General features: G+C 25.7%; 6 protein-coding genes across 6 annotated transcripts in view; 4 read left to right on the top strand and 2 right to left on the bottom strand.

Moving 5' to 3' along the window:
• Nucleotides 1-14: 14 nt before the first annotated feature.
• Nucleotides 15-1,894, bottom strand: MKS88_003625 (protein kinase 5; the record flags this gene model as incomplete). The annotated part of the gene is made up of 5 exons (XM_067216733.1): nucleotides 15-134; nucleotides 343-646; nucleotides 972-1,131; nucleotides 1,289-1,432; nucleotides 1,756-1,894. The coding sequence occupies 5 exons, from the start codon at nucleotides 1,892-1,894 to the stop codon at nucleotides 15-17; spliced, it is 867 nt and encodes a 288-aa protein (XP_067072437.1).
• Nucleotides 1,895-2,733: 839 nt separating this feature from the next.
• MKS88_003624 (uncharacterized protein) lies at nucleotides 2,734-4,065 on the bottom strand (the record flags this gene model as incomplete). The annotated part of the gene is made up of 1 exon (XM_067216731.1): nucleotides 2,734-4,065. One exon carries the CDS (start codon nucleotides 4,063-4,065, stop codon nucleotides 2,734-2,736), a length of 1,332 nt encoding a protein of 443 aa, XP_067072436.1.
• Nucleotides 4,066-5,265: 1,200 nt separating this feature from the next.
• MKS88_003623 (elongation factor 1-alpha) lies at nucleotides 5,266-6,597 on the top strand (the record flags this gene model as incomplete). Its single annotated transcript, XM_067216730.1, has 1 exon — nucleotides 5,266-6,597. One exon carries the CDS (start codon nucleotides 5,266-5,268, stop codon nucleotides 6,595-6,597), a length of 1,332 nt encoding a protein of 443 aa, XP_067072435.1.
• Nucleotides 6,598-7,796: 1,199 nt separating this feature from the next.
• Nucleotides 7,797-11,015, top strand: MKS88_003622 (glutamate--tRNA ligase; the record flags this gene model as incomplete). The annotated part of the gene is made up of 7 exons (XM_067216729.1): nucleotides 7,797-8,218; nucleotides 8,466-8,552; nucleotides 8,705-8,789; nucleotides 9,004-9,305; nucleotides 9,498-9,623; nucleotides 9,826-9,897; nucleotides 10,397-11,015. 7 exons carry the CDS (start codon nucleotides 7,797-7,799, stop codon nucleotides 11,013-11,015), a joined length of 1,713 nt encoding a protein of 570 aa, XP_067072434.1.
• A 1,406-nt stretch (nucleotides 11,016-12,421) lies between these two features.
• MKS88_003621 (dynein light chain) lies at nucleotides 12,422-12,787 on the top strand (the record flags this gene model as incomplete). Its single annotated transcript, XM_067216728.1, has 1 exon — nucleotides 12,422-12,787. One exon carries the CDS (start codon nucleotides 12,422-12,424, stop codon nucleotides 12,785-12,787), a length of 366 nt encoding a protein of 121 aa, XP_067072433.1.
• Nucleotides 12,788-15,238: 2,451 nt separating this feature from the next.
• The window catches only part of MKS88_003620 (uncharacterized protein), a gene marked incomplete at both ends in the record, with an annotated part of 3,371 nt that continues 1,271 nt past the window's right edge, over nucleotides 15,239-17,338 (top strand). The window contains 2 exons of the mRNA XM_067216727.1: nucleotides 15,239-15,532; nucleotides 15,622-17,338. The exon at nucleotides 15,622-17,338 is cut by the window's right edge and continues 1,268 nt beyond it. Coding sequence (XP_067072432.1) covers nucleotides 15,239-15,532; nucleotides 15,622-17,338 — 2,011 coding nt within the window. The remainder of the gene's footprint in view (nucleotides 15,533-15,621) is intronic.

The raw sequence follows: 17,338 nt of genomic DNA, 5'->3' as shown, positions 1-17,338 counted from the left end.
ATAATAAAATACTGTTAATTATTTTCTTTAAAGTAAGCGTGCTCTAAAGCTTCTTTGGCAGATATTCTTTTATTCGGGTCAAGCTTTAACATTTTTGAGAGTAAGTCTATTCCTGTTTCGTCTAGTCCTTTTAACTACAAAAAATAAGTGAAGGTTGGTGTGAAATGTTGGGGAAAAAATATTCTGTATATAGCGTGCATCTTGAGTATATATAGATGGTGAATTCATATATATGATTACACTAGTTGCATATTATGTAAAGATATAATAACAATATAAATATATATATATACATATATTTATGTTTTATTTTATTTTATTTTATTTTATTTTTTGTGTTACAAATGATTCCCATGGCAGGGGTTCATAAACGGTAAAATTCGGGTCATACTTGGGAAGTTCAATCACGTTTGGCCAATTTTGTGGATTTGGCGTACCTAAAATTCTAAATATTCTCATTAACTGATCAGTTTCAGATACTCCTGGAAAAATCGGTCTACCATTTACCATCTCAGCAAATATACATCCAACACTCCACATATCAATTGGAGTTGAATATTTTTTTGATCCCATTAAAACATCCGGTGCTCTATACCATAATGTTACTACTTCGTGTGTGTATTTTCTCACAGGTATCCCAAAGACTCTGCATATATTTAATTACGCATATGTGCATAATTACATGTACATACGTATATGCAAACATATATACAAACAGGCATATATACGTACATGCCCGTTTATGCACACTTAAGGAAACATTTCTCCAATGTAAAAGCATTATTGGATAGAATTACATTTTTTACCCTTCTCTTTATATACGAAAAGGGTATGTAAGTATGTGTGTACATATGTATGTATATATATATTTATATATATATATATATCCATTTGTATGTTGGACAAGAAATATGAACAGTAAACCAGTTAAAAATTACGTAATAATTTAAGTTAACCATTATAGGGGTTACCTGGCAAGTCCAAAATCTGCAATCTTTAATTCCCCTTCTCTATTTATTAACAAATTTTGAGGTTTCAAATCACGGTGCAAAACTCTATGTTCATGGCAATAAGCTACACCATTTAGCAGTTGTAGCAAAAATGATTTCGCCGTTATTGTTTCAAGCCCCCCTACAAATATGATATTTTAATATTTGTTAGGAGGTTCATGTTAAGGTAATATGTGTGTATTAACATTGGACATTATGTATAAAAGGAAAATTATAATGTCTGGAAGGGTAATGTATCTGCAAAGTATTTTTTTTTTTTTTTTTTATCAATTTATCACCATCACAAACATCTAGAAGTTTTTTAAGATCTTGATCGAGATGCTCAAAAACTAATATTAGTCTTTTTTTTGTGTGTATGACATCATACAGCTTAACTATATTTGAATGTTTTAATTCTTTTAAAATGCTAATTTCCCTTATAGCTACATACGAAATAGGAAATTATAGCGATTGTATATAAATGCATATGCATGTGTTTATAATAATATGTAGTAGGTAAAAGAAGGCTGTCTAAGAATTTGGTATTATTTATAAATGTACAACAAATTTGGTTTTATATTATATATATTTACATATAAATACATACATACGAACATAAATTTATACAAATATACGTAAATACAAACATAAATATATAGAAACATAAATATATACATATATTCATACTTATATATATGTACGCATATATGTGTAAGTAAAACAATCCAAAATTAAGATCACATTGTAAAGATAACTGTATGTTAACCTGTTGAAGGAATCCCTTCATCTTCCTTTTCTAATCTTATTTTTTTTAATGCAAATGTTTCACCATAATTATTTTGAGCTTTGTAAACCACACCATATGTACCTTCCCCAATTTTTTCCAAGCCATGATATTTTTCCATTTTTCGTTTACAAGTAAAAATCACAAATATTGTGCTTTTACTCTTAAATATGTTCTATACATACATTATCATTGCATAAAATATAAAAAAATTAAAACAATGCCTTTCTAATAAAAAAAATATATATAAAGAAAAACTTATTGCATTGTAATACATCCGAGCACGAAAATTAAATAAAACAAACCAATATATTTTCCTACATTTTTTTTATTTTCTTCCTATTTTTTTTTTTTTTTGACTATGCTATGTTATTTAGTCAGAACTTAAAATAAAATATATATTTACACACAAATATGTAACGAATTATTTAAATGATATTTTTTTCTTTTTTTTCTTTTTTTTCTTTTTTTTCTTTTTTCTTTTTCTTCTTTTTCTTCTTTTTCTTTTTTTTTTTTCTTTTTCTTCTTTTTCTTATTTTTTTTTTTGCCACATCTTTTTCATAAAAAAACCCATAAATTTTTTTTTTTTTAAATATTTTTACTAGCTAAAATTCAAAATTAATAAAGTTCCCAATAAAATTTCTGAACTGTTCATAAACATAATTTTCACAAGTTAATACTCACAATGTAATATTACAATAATCATGAAACTTTCATGTTATATATATATATAGGTACATATACAATCATATAAATATATATATATTAATAAAACTACTCATAACGACAAAATAATGTAAAATTTTTCTAAGCAAGATAATTCTAAATATGCTAAAACCAAAAAAAAAAAAAAAAAAAAAAAATATGAAATATACAATATACAATATAAAATAAATAATAAAATAAAAGCCTCTTAACAGTAATCAATATAAATAGTAAAATACATGAAGAATAAAAGTTTTATTTCTTTGCCGGTGCTTTGGCAGATACGGCACCTGGCTCCTTCTTCTCTACTGCTTTGATAATTCCAACAGCAATTGTTTGTCTCATATCTCTAATTGCAAATCTTCCTAATGGTGGATATTCTGTAAATGTTTCAACAACCATAGGTTTTTTTGGTTCCAAACTAACTAAAGCTGAGTCCCCTGATTTAATAGCCTTAGGATTCTCTTCAACAACTTTTCCCGAACGTTTATCTATTTTCGAATCGATATTTACAAATTTGCACGATATATGAGATGTATGACAATCTAACACAGGTGTATACCCATTTTTAATTTCTCCAGGGTGATTTAATATAATAACCTGTGCCGTAAATTTTGCACATCCTTTCGCTGGTTCATTCTTAGTGTCTGAAGCAACATATCCTCTTTTAATATCCTTTACTGATACGTTCTTAACATTAAAACCAATGTTATCACCTGGTCTTGCTTCTTCTAACACTTCCTTATGCATTTCAACTGATTTACATTCGGATACAACAGCTGAGGGAGCAAAGTTTAACACCATACCTGCTTTTAATATACCTGTTTCAACTCTACCAACTGGAACAGTACCAATACCACCAATTTTATACACACCTTGAAGAGGGATTCTTAATGGCTTGTCAAATGGTCTTTTAGGTGGCTCCATAGTATCTAATGCTTCAATAAGTGTTCTTCCCTTATACCATGGTGTTTTATCTGACTTTTCAATTAAGTTATCACCTTCAAAGCCAGATATTGGAATGAAATCCACTTTATCTGCTTGATAACCCACTTTCTTTAAATAATCTCTTACTTCTTTCTTAATTTCTTCATACCTATCTTCTGAATATTTAACAGTATCCATCTTATTAACACCAACAACAATTTGCTTTACACCTAAGGTAAATGCTAACAACGCATGTTCTTTCGTTTGACCTTCTTTGGAAAATGCACCTTCAAATCCACCTACTTCAGCTGGAACAACTAACAAAGCAACATCTGCTTGTGATGTACCTGTAATCATATTTTTGATAAAATCCTTATGCCCTGGTGCATCAATAACTGTAAAAAAGTACCTTGGTGTTTCAAACTTCCATAACGCGATATCAATAGTTATACCTCTTTCTCTCTCAGCTTTAAGTTTATCTAACACCCACGCGTACTTGAAACTTCCCTTACCCATTTCAGCTGATTCTTTTTCGAATTTTTCAATCGTTCTCCTATCTATACCTCCCAATTTGTAAATAATGTGGCCAGTAGTTGTTGATTTACCACTATCGACATGGCCAATGACGACTAAGTTGATATGTGTTTTTTCCTTTCCCATTTTTTATGATTTTAAATTAAAGAAGAATATAAATATATAAAAGAATTTGATATTTATCTTAATATTTTATGTTTTTTAAAAAAATTTATACATTTATTTTAAAAAGAAAGTTTTGTTTCAAAAGAATAAAAAATAGTAATAAGTTCCTGTTGATTATTTTGCTTTTAATTTTTTTTTATTGCATTTTTTGTATATTATGTTAATATATTTAAATTAATGGAAAAAATTGTATCTCTCGAAGCAAACACATGAAAAATGATTAATTTCAAAAATTATTAAAGGTTAAAAAAGTGTATATATATGTATATATTTAATAAAAAAAAAAAATTAGAGCGAAAATGATAGCATATCCACCTATATATATATGTATATATATAAATAAATGTATGTGCTCATAGAAATCTTATATTTACAATAAAAAAATGTGCGTGTAAAATATTATATTATGTATATATAAAAATATATCATTTTTAAACATTTAAATGAAAAGTTATATGAACAATTGTTAACTTGCAAAAATTAAGAAAAAAGTCTACTTTCTTATATTTTATTGTACGTGAAATAACCGTATGTTCATAATGTTCCTAATTCAAATCTTAAACAATTTTAAAAAAATTTTATACATGATTATTTGCCATCATTAAAATATACTAGATATTTCCATATTCGGGTTCACCCCTCTAAACACCAGTATTTATTTTATCCATTGAAAAAATATATAGCGAAAAAAAAAAATAAAATACTATGTTCTCAAAGCTATCTAGAGAATATAAATTGTGAAAAAATATATATTTTATAAAAATATAAAAAATTTAACCATAATATAATTTTAAATATATATATCATAATTTATGTGCAAGAAATTTACATTATATTCACCATTATATTATCACGACTTGGTCATAAATTTATTGCCATTTTGTGTTAAACAAAAATAGTATTTTATATTTTTTTTTTTAATTTAAATATTTTTATACATATATATGTATTCTTTATATTTAAATTTTATAAATACAAAAAGTTTTATTTATTTTAAATCAAATAAAAAAAAAAAAAGTAAATTTCTTTCTTTTAACACTATTTTAAAATAAAAAAAAAATTTTATATATACTTCAAAAATATATTCTGTGTATATAATAAACACATTTTTAATATTTACAAATAAATAGTATATTCTTTTTTAATTTAAAATCATAAAAAATGGGAAAGGAAAAAACACATATCAACTTAGTCGTCATTGGCCATGTCGATAGTGGTAAATCAACAACTACTGGCCACATTATTTACAAATTGGGAGGTATAGATAGGAGAACGATTGAAAAATTCGAAAAAGAATCAGCTGAAATGGGTAAGGGAAGTTTCAAGTACGCGTGGGTGTTAGATAAACTTAAAGCTGAGAGAGAAAGAGGTATAACTATTGATATCGCGTTATGGAAGTTTGAAACACCAAGGTACTTTTTTACAGTTATTGATGCACCAGGGCATAAGGATTTTATCAAAAATATGATTACAGGTACATCACAAGCAGATGTTGCTTTGTTAGTTGTTCCAGCTGAAGTAGGTGGATTTGAAGGTGCATTTTCCAAAGAAGGTCAAACGAAAGAACATGCGTTGTTAGCATTTACCTTAGGTGTAAAGCAAATTGTTGTTGGTGTTAATAAGATGGATACTGTTAAATATTCAGAAGATAGGTATGAAGAAATTAAGAAAGAAGTAAGAGATTATTTAAAGAAAGTGGGTTATCAAGCAGATAAAGTGGATTTCATTCCAATATCTGGCTTTGAAGGTGATAACTTAATTGAAAAGTCAGATAAAACACCATGGTATAAGGGAAGAACACTTATTGAAGCATTAGATACTATGGAGCCACCTAAAAGACCATTTGACAAGCCATTAAGAATCCCTCTTCAAGGTGTGTATAAAATTGGTGGTATTGGTACTGTTCCAGTTGGTAGAGTTGAAACAGGTATATTAAAAGCAGGTATGGTGTTAAACTTTGCTCCCTCAGCTGTTGTATCCGAATGTAAATCAGTTGAAATGCATAAGGAAGTGTTAGAAGAAGCAAGACCAGGTGATAACATTGGTTTTAATGTTAAGAACGTATCAGTAAAGGATATTAAAAGAGGATATGTTGCTTCAGACACTAAGAATGAACCAGCGAAAGGATGTGCAAAATTTACGGCACAGGTTATTATATTAAATCACCCTGGAGAAATTAAAAATGGGTATACACCTGTGTTAGATTGTCATACATCTCATATATCGTGCAAATTTGTAAATATCGATTCGAAAATAGATAAACGTTCGGGAAAAGTTGTTGAAGAGAATCCTAAGGCTATTAAATCAGGGGACTCAGCTTTAGTTAGTTTGGAACCAAAAAAACCTATGGTTGTTGAAACATTTACAGAATATCCACCATTAGGAAGATTTGCAATTAGAGATATGAGACAAACAATTGCTGTTGGAATTATCAAAGCAGTAGAGAAGAAGGAGCCAGGTGCCGTATCTGCCAAAGCACCGGCAAAGAAATAAGATAACTGTTATGTACAGTTTATTTTATATATATATATGCATGCATACATACATTTATTCATGCATATCTACCTACATACATATATACATACACACATGCATACATACATACATACGTACATACATACATACGTACATACATACATACGTACATACATACATATGTACATACATACCCATATTTATTCAAAGCTTTTTTTTATTTTTTTTTTTCTTATGTGAATAAGGATAGAATAAATATTAGAATTAAGATAGTAATATTATTAAGAAGTAATTGTAATAACATAATTTCAACAGCTTTTAGATTATTATATATATATTTATATATATGTGTATATATGTATATACATGTACGAGTATATAAAAATGTAAAATGAAACTATGATATATAGAAATTGCTTTATTTTTAATTTAATAAAGTATATTATATAACTTAAAATTAGAAAATATCATTAAATAATATTCTGAAATTATAAAATGAACACCGTATGTAGGAAATTTTTTTAGAGTACTTTTTTTTATAAAGCATGATTTATTTTATTTTTAACATTAAGCGAAACACTGTCAAAATTTACTATTAGGTTGACTTCATTTATCATACAATTTTTACTTTATTTTTTTTTTTTTTTTTTAAATAAACATTACAGTGAGAAAATATACTTGTGATAGTTCGAATTTTCGGTTTAAACCTTATTTACATTCTCTGTTGTAGTTACAATTATGTGTATGCTTTCATTATTAGTAACCCGGTTATTCATTATTACAGCATGGTTTACTTTTACTCTGTAGTTACGAAAAGATTTAGCCAAATGAAGTAAATAACTGATTTCTAAAGCCTGGCAAAAAATAATACATATATATGAATATATATGCGTATACATTTTTTTAGTTTTTCGGGTGAAAAAAATAAATAAGTTAAGTGGCTTAAATGGAAGTGCAAGAAAAATGGTACAAAAGTGAAAAAAAAAAAAAATATATATGTGTATATATACATATGTATGTACTCAAATAAAGCAACGCATATGTATGCGTTTTTCTCAAGGAAATTTACAACATTCTTTAAAAAAATTTCTCTACAGTATATTTTGTAAATATTGCAAAATTATGAACATATTGCAACTGTGCATATGTGAATTTATGCATTTGAAATTTTTTCACCCAATTTTCATAACTAGAAAAAAGGGTATAATGTAGAAAATATGAAATTTATTTTTTTTTTGGCTAGCTTAATTTCAATAATTGAAATAAGCGCAATTGAGTTAAAAGGTTTAAAACGGTCTTTGTATATAATAAAAGAAAATGATAAATTACATTTATTATATCATAAAAAGTATAAATTAAGTTTTATTTTAAAAAATATTAAAAAGAATTTTTGTAAATATAAGATTAAATGTACAGAAAAAAATTATGATAATGAAAATATCCATATTTCTGTAACTATACCTAGATTAAGATTTGCTCCAAGTCCGACTGGTTTTTTGCATGTAGGTGGGTGTAGAACATTTTTATATAATTATATCTTGTCAAAACAAATGAACGGAATTCTAATCTTTCGATTGGAAGACACGGACATGCGGAGAAATACCAAGGAATCATTAGATGAAATAATTAAAGACCTAAAGTACGAACACTATTTTTAAGACCTTTTAGTATGTAAAATGTGCTTATTATGAAAGCGATGATTGATGTTGGATATATATATATATATATATATATACATACAAGAGTGTACATTACAAACACATATATATATGAACATGTAAGGAAAAGTGTCTACAAAATAACGGAACAACACAATGTCACAACGAGGTGCGCACCTTTGCTTAATTAAAGTCCATTTTATATATTTTTCCATTCATCATTAACAGATGGCTCAATTTAAGCTGGGATGAAGGAATAGACAAAGGGGGTAACCATGGACCGTATATACAATCCCAAAAAATAGAACTTTACAAGTACAAAGGAAAACTATATGAAGGGACATATGTGTTCATGAGCTCATGTACACATATATACACATATATGCATATATATAAACATACGCACGTATGCTTATTTATTACTCTATGGGGATCATTCTAAAAGCATGTTTAAAATTACGTTTTAGGAAAATAGCTCATGATTTTGTTAAGCAAGAAAAAGCATATTTCTGTTTTTGCACGAAAGATGAGTTACGGCAAAAAAAGGAAAAGGTACGTGTCCAAAGTTAAAACAACCTCGATAATAAAAGGAGGAAAAAAACAAAAAAAATGAATAAAAGAGTAAATAAATAACTGAATAAACAAATAAACGAAGTTAAATAATGCAAAGAAAATAATGAAAGCAAAGTTATGAAAAAATAATTATGAAAACAAATTATGAGAAAAAAAAACTAATGAAAACCTGTTTGTTATCTTTTCTTATCAGGCAAAAATGATGAGAAAAAAGTACACATACGACCAAAAATGTCGGAACTTAAATGAGGAAATAATTAATAAATATTTACGAGAAAACAAGTTATATACAATACGATTTAAATCACCATATAACAGAAAAATTGTGTTAAAAGATTTTTTAAAAAATAATATCGTCGATGTTGTAAATGAAGATTTCATTATATTAAAAAGTAGCTATTTGCCAACATACAATTTTGCAGCTTCAGTGGATGATCATTTGATGAAAATATCTCACGTCATAAGGGGTGTTGAACATGTTTCAAATACGTTCAAGTAAGATATGCGCATAGCTCCACGTGTACATGCATACATACATAAACTTATACACGCAAACATATACATACACTTACTCATATATATATGTACACTTGTATGTGCATACACATACGTAGAATACTACATGAATTATAGCGTCCCGCTATTACGCGCGTTATACACATCTCAAATACACTTTAAACAATACAGGCAAATAATAATACTAGAGGCCTTGAATGCAAAAATTCCCCAATATGCACACATACCAATTATAACAAATATAGATAAAAAGAAAATTAGTAAAAGGAAGAATGAATGTTTAATTAAGAATTTAAGGTACATTTAGTTTTTTTTTTTTTTCCTTTTTTACTTTGGCAATTTTATAGATTTAGGCCATTTCATCTTACACCAGTTGTAAATATATATATATATATATATATATACATATTAATGCATATATTAAATACATATATATAAACACATATATATAAATACATATATATATACATATATACATGTATATATATTATATTTATAGGAATGAGGGTTTTAAACCTGAGTGTGTAGTTAATTATATGGCTACCTTAGGATGGGGTAGCGTTTCAAAAAGGTTAGAAAATTAGGAATACGAATTTTGTACATGTACATATAAATGCAGAAGCGTACTTTAATTCTTATTTGTAAATGTACATGTATAATATATGGTTACATAAATACATTTTAGTGTAACCATACGGAGTATACATATATGCAGAGTACACACATATATGCAGAGTACACACATATATGCAGAGTACACACATATATACAGAGTACACACATATATACAGAGTACACACATATATGCAGAGTACACACTTATATTTATTATACCCACATATATGCATTATGCACACATATATGTATAATACATACATATACATATTATATAAAAATATATGTATAATACACACATGTACGCATTATATACACATATATGTATAATACATACATATACATATTATATAAAAATATATGTATAATACACACATGTACGCATTATATACACATATATGTATAATGCACACCATGTTGGCTCATTTCGAAACGAATTGATGACTTCCTTTTAGAGAATTTTATACCATGGATGAACTTATCGCTAATTTCAACATACAAGTACTAAACAAATCTTCAGTTGTTTTTGACATGAAAAAACTAAAATGGATGAATAGGAAATACTTGTTAGAGCAAGACATGGAAACATATATATGTGAAGCGGAAAAATACTTAATTCAGAATGGGGTCTTAACAAAAAGAAATAGCGAATTTGTTGAGTTATGCATTAGTATATTTAAAAACGATGTACATACATACAAAGAGCTAAAGGAGTGTATAACAAATGTTATTTCATATGATTATTTAGGGAATCATTTAAATAAAGATGATTCACTATTAAAAAGTATTAGTGTTTTGTTATATAAATGGTTCAAAGAAAATATAAACAATGATAATCTAGAAGGTGCCATGGACAATGATTTTGACTTATTAATACAATATATTATGAAATATAGCAACTTAAAGAAAAAGGAAATTTTATTAAAAATACGTTTTCTTTTAACATTTCAAAGAAAAGGTATTCCATTTATACTTTTAATAAACATATGGAAGTCAGCAAAAAAAAATAATGTGGAAAATTATTTCTCTTTGAAAAGCAGGCTTCAATATTTGAATAGCATATATGGCACATAAATGGGTATACACCCTCTTTCGCTGTGCTGTGTGTTGACCGTTTATTTTGCCGAGTTTAGTGTTTATTCTTTTTCACTTTTCATTTGTCACATTTAACCTTTCATTTGTCATATTTTTTAACTTTTCATTTGTAGCTTTTTTTTATATTTTATATGTTACATCTTTTCCTTTTTTTTTTTGTTATATTTATTCCCTTTTTTTTTGGCACATTTCATCCCTTTTTTTTTTTTTTTTTTTATAACGTAGTCATATATTTTTAATATAGCCTATTTAAAATATATATATAATATATATGTATGTAGTTGTTTCTATTTTTTTTTCGTATACCATGTACTCCGGCTCATTATATTTTTTAGTTATAAAATTTTAATGTGACATGTACTACGTGGATAATAGGGAAAACAATTTTCAATTAAAGTGTACGTATATGTATATATGTACTTGTGTACATATGCTAAGTTTATTTATATATGTGTATATATGCTATGTTTATATGTGTATGGGTTTATTTGTATATGAGTATCTATATACATGTTTGTGTGTATGTTGGTTTATGTGTATATATGCATATGTTTATGTATATATGAGTGTATATGCACACGTTTATATGTATATGGCTATATATATTCATGTGTTTATGTGTATATATAAGGATATATGTATGTAGGTTGCCAACCCTACAGTGTTTGCATCTCTTTTGCATTATTTGAAGAGAAAATTTAGCGTAGGAAAATTTACTTATATATATTAAAATAACTTACATTTATTGATGATTATATTTTCCATTATTAACATTTTTTTATTATCATATTTATGTTTTCTCTGCTATTGTTTCTTTTTTAATGTCTATTTTTGAGAATATAAGCGTTATTATTTTTTTTCTTTTTTTCATTTTGTTTTATTATTATTATTTATTTTTTTTTTTTTTTTCTTTTAATATTAATGGAAAGACATTTTCAATATATTATTTTCTTTTTGTTATAGCCAATATTATATTATATTATTTTTTTTTTTTTCTAATATATTTAAAGAATGGAAACTTAAACATTTTTATATTAATTGGATGGGAAATATAAAAATTTTTCTTTTCATTTTCTGAATTGGAATTGCACCAACACAATGTTTGTTTTTTATGTTGGAAAAGAGGTTCCTTTCCTTTCCATTTTTTTTTTTTTTTTTTACTATTTCTATTCCGTTCTCTTTTAGTATATTAATTTCTCTTTTAGTTTCTCCTATATTTTCTTTAATACTCCATTTTTTGCTTCTACTATTATTCCCCTTACTGTTCCAACATTTATTCCCTTTTTTTCCCTTACTTTTTTTCCCTTTTTTTTTTTTTTTTTTTACACTTTATTTTACTTTTGTTATTTTATCCCTATATATTGTTTAACTCAATACATGAAAAAATGGAACAAACCGAAGTAAAAAAATATTTGTCGAAATTCGAAATAAAAGGTATTTGCATGAATAGCGAAAATAGTGAGAAAATATTTAAAATAAGCCTAAAAGCTATAAAGGAGAATAAGTATGAAAAGGATATAGCAAGTCAAATAAAAATGAAATGTGAAAATGATGAGTTATTAAATAAAGAGATTTTAAACGATGAAAACAATTTAAATATGATAGACAATTTAAAAAATGAAAATATCGGTTCATGGCAATGTATCGTTGGAAAGAATTTTGCCTTTTCTATAAATTACCAATTTAATTGTATGATTTATTTTAAACATAAATCTAGTAAATTAACTATTTTAATATACAAATCTATGTGAATCTCCGTAAATCCATGTGAATACATGCGGATCAATTTTGATCAAAAATAATTATATATAAACATGGATTCATGTAGAAGCATTCAAATATCCATGAAAACCTATGTAAATGCATGAGAAACTATTGCAATTATATTTGAACCTACGTAAATGCATGTAAAACTATTGCAGACGTTTTTGTACCTACGTAAGTGTATATGAAAATATGCAAACGTTTTTGAACCTACTTAGGTGCATGTGAAACAGTGCAAACATTTTTGAACCTACCTAAGTGCACGTAAAACTATGCAAACGTTTTTGAACCTACTTAAGTGCATGTGAAACAGTGCAAACTTTTTTGTACCTACTTAAGTGCATGTGAAACAATACGTTCCTATTTAAACCTATGTGAATGCTTTTGATCCTGTGTAAATGTATTTGAACTTACTTAATCATATGTTAATCCGTATAACTAAATATGAGCTTGGGTAATCATGTATGAACGTATTTGATCATTTGTGAATCCACTTGATCCTTTGCGAATCCATTTTATCGTAAGATAACCTATGTAATTACAAGTAAACCTATATAATGACATATGTACCCATTTAAGCGCATGTGAACCATTTTAAGCGCATGTGAACCTATTTAAGCGCATGTGAACCTAGTTAATCATATGTACACCTATATAAAGAAATATATAAACCTATTTTAATATATACAAACCTATGCAAATATATGCAAGTATGTGAAAATATTTACGAATATGTATGAATGTAAGAGGTAGAAGGGATTTTGAAAAATTTTCGTGAGCCATTTTGCTCAAGTGCTAAGCAATACTTTGTTTTCCAGTTATTTTATGCATGTTTTTTACCTCAAATTATATCCAATTTTAAAAAGAGGATAAATAGATCACTAGATAAACATATATGCACATTGTAGATATTATGAGCAGTATGCATATATATATACATGTACATACTTATGCATGCATATACATACACGTATATTTGAAATATACATACGTATACTTAAAAAAATATACATACATTTATTTAAAATATACATACATGTACTTAAAATGCACATATGTACACTTAAAATATATATAGGATACATTTAATATACATACATAAATTTATGTTTATATTTTAAAAAAAAATCAATGACAGAAACCAACTAACAAACTATTTACGTGTACATTTTATATGATGCACTTAAAAATGTAAAAATTTTGTGCATTATATCTTCTTTATATAAATATGGACCTACAAAATTAAACAAATAAAAGCATAAAATATTCAATTTCTAATAATTAATATAGATATATAAACAAAAATATATAAAAAAAAAAAAAAATTAGCGTAAATTAAAGATTTTTTATATATCGATCTTATCATTTTTCATTGAATTTTATGATGAATCATCTGTATATCCATATTAAAAAAAAAAAAAAAAAAAATACGGCATAAATATAAGTGCAGTTTCTTAGTACGTAAAAAATGATACAAGAATAATTTATTTCTCAACTGAGTTTTATTTTATTTTTTTCTTAACTCCTGTGTAAATTATTATCACGGGAGTTATAGAATAACATGTAAATAACAACTTTGAAGAATTATTTAACATCACTTGTAGTGCATCCATTTATGTTACATGTATGTATGCTTACATGTACATTTTTATATATATATATATATGTATATACACAAATATGTATATATATAAATATGTATATATATAAATATGTATATATAAATATATATATGTTTAAATTTATAATTACACTTATATGTTTATACTTACCCTTATATGTTTACATTTACACGTATATTTTTACACTCAAACATATATATATACTTCCCCTAATATGTTTATATAATTAACGTTATATGTTTTTATTTACATGTATATGTTTATAATTACACTTCCATATTTATACTTACCTAAGGATAAACATTCTTTGCAATTAAACGCATTAAATCGATACGAAGTCTTCTTTTGTATTTACACGAGTATATTATATTTTTTTTTTTTAAATCGCTATTCTTAGAGTTCTTTTATTTTTATTTAATTTTTTTTTTTTTTTTTTTTGTTCCCTAAACTACATCGTCATTTCCAGGTTCGATTCTACTCTATATAGCCTTTAATTTGATTTAATTTACTATAATTTAAAAATAATTTATAATAATTTTATTTTAATTTATTTTTCTTTATTTTATTTAGTTTCATTTTGTTTCTTTTTTTTTTTTTTTCTTAACTTTTAATATGAGTACATAATGACTTTGTTTTGTTTTTTATATTTTTCTCTTCCCAATTTTGAATAGACTTTTATAAGAATCAAATAAAAGGGAATAATAAAAATAGAACAAATAAAAAAGAAAAAAAAAAAAAAAAATATATATATATATATATATTTTTTTTTTGCTAGAACACTACTAAATAGCATGTTTAAAAAAAAAAAAAAAAAAGATGAACAGATACATAGCAAAATTAAAAACTTTTAATAATAGAAATGATGAAAATGTAAATGAGCCAAATGCACACGAGAAAGAAGACAAAGGTAAAGAGAAGAAAGAAGAACTATTCGAAAAGGGATCAAACAATTCAAGAAAAGATAAATTGCGTGTGCTCTCTAGAGGATTAAATATTAAAAATGTAAATAAACTATATGATGATAATGAATTAAATGAAAATTGTTTAAGCGCAAAAATTCGATTAAAAAAAAAAAAAATTATTATGGATAGCAGTTCTGAAGAGGAACAAGTAAACAACAGAAATGGAAAAAAAAAAAAAAAATGTTTAGAAGAAGAAAGGGAATATAAAAAAAAAAAAATGATCATACGAATAAAAAGAAAAGAATTGTGCGTTTAAGTGACAATTTACAAGGAAATACATCAAAATTTAATGAGTACATTAATACATCTATTATGTTTGAAAAAAGCAACGATAATATTTTTGCCAAAACAGATACGAGAAAAATGTTAACAAGCAAAAAAGTCATAAATAAAGATTTTCAACTAGCCAATAAAATTAACGAAACCGAGGAATATAGTGAAAAGGGCCAACATGATTTGTTATATAGCTTTTACACTCACAAAGCTCACAGAAATAAAAATAATAATAGCAGTAATAATAGCAGTAATAATAGCAGTAATAATAGAAGTAATAATAATAGTAATAATAGCAGTAATAATAGAAGTAATAATAGCAGTAATAATAGCAGTAATAACATTATGAACAAAAATTCATGTGAAAAAAATAATATCACTAGGGGAAATAAAACAAATAGATATATCCTCACCTCTAATTCAGAAATTATCAAACAAAATGATACGTCGAATAATGGAAGTAATAAAAACAGAAGAATTGCGCAAAATAAAAATAACACATCATTTGTAAATCTTTTTAGTGAAAATGAATCAAGTGAAAGTGCAGAGAAGGAAAGTAATAATGATCAAAATATAAACAATATTAATGACACAGAAGAAAAGAAAAAAAAAAAAAGGAAAAGAAAAAAGAATACAAAGAAAATGAAAAAGAAATTATTAACAAGTAATAAAAAAAATAACAATCCATGCTCTGCAGATTCTGATTATTCCTATTATTCAAATAATTATGATTATTCTAATTATTATGAACATACGGAGGATAATTCACTTGATGAGACAAATGCATCATATGATAGTGAAAATGAAGAGCAAAATCAATCAGAGGAATATGCATTACATTTGCAAATATATAATGAACAGAATTTATTTAATGAAGATTTTCATTTTAACTCCTTAAGTGTGAAAAAATCAATTAAATTGTACATAGAATTTATTACACTTTCTTTATTATCGCCCAGCTTTCAGTATGATGCCAACTATTTTAAAATTTCTAAGAATGTAAGTAACCTAGAAAATATATTAAAAGAAAATTATTCGAATATGCATAAACAGTTTGAAAAAAAAAAGTCTCTTCAAGACTGTTATAATTATTCAATTGGTTCGACTGATAAAGTAAAGGAGAAAACAAAAAAGCAAAAACATAAAATGAAGAGGAACAATAAAGAAAAAAAAAAGAAATCCTTAAAAAAATTGTTCCGTTGTATTACTGATAGCGAAAATAGCTATGAAAAAAAGGAATGCGATCAGAGTAAACTTCATAACGATGATTCTAAGGCTAGTGAAGAGAAAATGAAAAATCAAAATAACAAAAGAAAAAAAAAAAAAAAAAAATATATATTAAGTGATAGTTCTAGCTCAATAACGGAAGTTGAACAATCAAGCGAAAAGAAAATAAAAAAAAAGAAAAATAGAAATATAGAAAAAAGCACTAGTGAAGTATATGTAAAATTAAGCATAGAAGAAGAGGGTAATCGAAAGGATTATTTTGAAGAAATTTTGGAAATTACACAATCTGATAGTGAAGGAAAAATGGAGGATCGGCAAGATCTGGGATCAAAGGGGGATAAGGAAGGCGTAGGAAGTACGCAGCAAGGCTCAGAACATAATGCACAACGAAGCATCAGTAGTGAATATGAGAATGAAGAAGAGAATGAGAATGCGGATAATGATGAATGTGATG

The sequence above is a fragment of the Plasmodium brasilianum genome, chromosome 11 (genome assembly GCF_023973825.1).
Source record: "Plasmodium brasilianum strain Bolivian I chromosome 11, whole genome shotgun sequence".
Lineage (NCBI taxonomy): Eukaryota > Apicomplexa > Aconoidasida > Haemosporida > Plasmodiidae > Plasmodium > Plasmodium brasilianum.
Note: the sequence above shows the minus strand (reverse complement) of the source record. Positions and strands in the feature narration are given on the sequence as shown.